The 3,201-nt window shown below is 39.3% G+C and overlaps 1 protein-coding gene across 1 annotated transcript; it reads right to left on the minus strand.

Annotated features, from left to right (window-relative positions):
* Window positions 1-362: 362 nt before the first annotated feature.
* Window positions 363-2,984, minus strand: LOC127789721 (zinc finger protein WIP2-like). The gene is made up of 2 exons (XM_052318677.1): window positions 2,258-2,984; window positions 363-1,135 (listed from the first exon to the last, which is right to left on the minus strand). Exons 1-2 carry the CDS (start codon window positions 2,825-2,827, stop codon window positions 692-694), a joined length of 1,014 nt encoding a protein of 337 aa, XP_052174637.1. The 5' UTR covers window positions 2,828-2,984; the 3' UTR covers window positions 363-691.
* Between the last annotated feature and the right edge of the window lie 217 nt (window positions 2,985-3,201).

Genomic DNA, 3,201 nt, shown 5'->3' on the forward strand with positions numbered 1-3,201 from the left:
CCCTTATTGTACCTTCTAGGAAAATATATTCAAGGAATTGTAACTACTCTCTGGAGGTATTCCAATGCATGTGTTTTTTCCCGGAAAATCTCTAAACTGGCCTATTCAATACCACAAGTTGTAAATTTCGGGACGTACACAAATTATGTCCCCGTTTGGTATTTATCTCCTATTATATGTTTCTTTTAGATACAGATCACCATGGGGCCAAACCTCGCCTTAAATTAAGGCGCTAGGTCTCCATTTCCATTGCCCATATCGTGTTGTTCTTAATTCCTAAATGCAGAAAACTGGTCTAACTGTGACCTTTACAATCAAAATGCCATAAAAATGAAAGAACGGAAAGAGAACAAAAAGAAGAAAGCTTATCAAAGGAGCTCATTTAAAGCCAATTAAGTGGACGACAGAACTTGATTTAAGATCAATGTGTTTTTTAATATTAAGTTGTCGATGAAACATGAAAAAACAAAGAAAAAAGTGGCTTTAAACAGTGTTTTCAAGCTTAAACTAGTTAGTCTTTCTAGGTTTATATATAATTGTAATCAATTGAGCTAGAATAAGCAAGAGGCTTCAGTAATATTATACCAATTACTCGGGGCATCTGATTGGTCCCGCATTCTAGTATTGTTGTCATCCAACACGCCTAATTTCAGCATTTTAATGGAATCCGGTGCCTTCGTTCTGAGGGGCATCATTGCTTGGATCCTGATCCTTCATCTTGTTCAACTTCTGAAGCTGGTTCGTCCTCTTCCTCAAAGCCATCGACGCCATAAGCTGCATGGCCATGCCCAAAAGCCTTAATGTGATCTTTGAGAGACCTCTTGTGCTTGAAATCTGACCCACAAATGCAGTACCAAAGTTTGCCACAATTCTTCTCATGGGTTCTCCAATCTCCCCTCACAGCAAAGGCCTTGCCACATTTTCTGCACATGAAAGGCTTGATTCCATGCTTCCTCTTGTAGTGGGTTTGAAGGGTTCTGAAATCTTTAAGCGGCTTCGACCTCGGATGATCAATATTGTTCCTGCAACCTGGTGCGCAGCAATAGCATGGAAGCCTCAACATGCCTGTTGGTTGAGTTCCTCTTAAAGATTCAGGCCCTCTCCTATACTGTGATCCATGCCCCCACATATGCATCTACAAAAGGAAATTTATAAATTCCGTAAACAACACAGCAACCTATCAAGTCTTGTCAGGGTCAAAAAGAAAGACTATGTTATTGACAATTAATATAAAACTCGTCGAATAAAATCAACATTACATTACGAGTAGAGAGTAGATCTCTGCGAAAGAAATTTGGATAGTGATCTATTCATTTACTTTCTTAGAACATCAGGTACAAAATTTAGTATTCTGTTATTCGTTCAAAAGCTGATGGTGAAACTTCTTGGCTCTGTGCGCTAAAAAGAGCATGGGATATGTTTTTATGCAAGTGATGCTTTTATTTTAGTTTTGTATTGATGAACTTGTATACTCATTAGTTCCTCAAAGTGGTGTTCCTTGCCCATTTGTTTGAGAAAAAGAGTGGTCCTGATTGGAAAAGCTCAAAAGATGATCGATTTGCTCCAAAGATAGTAAACCGCGACTTCTGTCTTTATTCTGCATCCATTTGTATGAATTAATTAATAGGTCTCGTTCTTTATGAAATAGAGGAGAAGATGAAAACTTGCTTCAATGAGGAAGTATTTTAATTGTTTTCTGAAGAAAATCTAAGCCGAGTTTTATAGATGACCTCATTGAGAAGATAAAGGAGGGAGCGCTGGAACAACTATCTGCTTCATGACTGAAGATTGTTGGCAAAGAAACAAATATTTTCTTTCGCCTGAAAAGTTCTGAAGAAAACCCAAAAATTTCTTTTTTTTTTTCTTGGTGAAAACCCAAAATTTTCTTCCTTTTTCCTGCTCGGTGAAAACAAAAAAATTTCTGTTCAATGCAACTGTTTCAAATGGGCTGAGCACAGACTTCAAGCATAAAAACCATTAATTGGCTGAACTATCAGTCAGATACAAGAACAAAAGAAGAATACTCCAGCGCAGACTCAGTGGATCAGACTGACATCTTCCTGGTGCCAAAACTATTTGACCATGCAAAACATTTAGTAGATTGGAGAGTGAAGAAAACCAATTCAGTACTTTCTGCTTGAAAAGAGTCATTATTAGTCTAAAAGATTGAATTCAGCGATAGCTAGAAAGCGGAGTGAAGAAATTAAGAAAACTAAACCTCTAGACTTGATTATTTATGACAAATTTAGTTACTTACCTGCATGTTGTTGTATCTGTTGAAGGTCTTGTAGCAAACAGGACAGGAGAACTGTGTTGGACCAATGAGAATCTGAGAAGGAGTAGGGATCCAGTACTGACCCTTGTTGAGTCTGCTCACGGGGAACCCAGAACCAGAAGCATCATCGCCATCTCCTTCTTTCTCAGCAGAAGAGGACGAAAGCATAGAGGCTAGATCAGCCGTACTAGGGTTTGGTAGCCCTATGTGTAGAGCTACAGTGACAGCGTCGTCGTCGTCGTCGTCGTCACCAGCACCAGAAGCGGAAGCAGTACTGGTGGAGAAAAGGCTATTTCTTTCTCCCCTACAAGATGAGGGTTCTTCGTCCTCATGATCTTTTCTAGGGCTCAAGTTTAGAAGGGGTAAAGCTTCTTTGAGAGGCGGTGAGCGAGGTGGGCTTTGGTGAAAAGAGCTGTTGGGATTGAAGTTGAAGGAGACATGATTTAAGGAGAAGTTTTGATGAGGCGGAGGAGGGGGATTTGGAGAGGAGAATTGGAAAGGAGGGTTGAATTTGAACCAGTGTGAGTAGAGATTTGGGTAAGGATCAGTCATGTTGAATCTTAAGGGTTGGAGGGGAAAGATGGATGGATATGGAGGGCTTTGCTCTTTATAGAGAGAGAGAGAGAGAGAGAGAGAGAGAGAGTGGAGGGTAGAGAGTGGTTTGCACTGCAGAGGGGGAGAGAGAGAGTGAGGGAGAGGGAGTGGTTGCACCAAGGAAATTAATTAAAAGAGAGAGGTAAAAGAAAAAAGAAAAAAAAAAAGAAAGGGAAAGAAAGATACAAGTGACCCAACTGCAAAAAGATGATCAAATTGTAACCCAGCAAAAAAATAGTGAAGGATCTAGCCAAATAAAAAATAAAAAACCATAGTGAAGAAGAATCCATCAATGCAAAAAATCTTAATTATTTTGGGAAAATGAAACTTAT

This window comes from Diospyros lotus, chromosome 14, assembly GCF_014633365.1.
Source record: "Diospyros lotus cultivar Yz01 chromosome 14, ASM1463336v1, whole genome shotgun sequence".
Taxonomy (NCBI): domain Eukaryota; kingdom Viridiplantae; phylum Streptophyta; class Magnoliopsida; order Ericales; family Ebenaceae; genus Diospyros; species Diospyros lotus.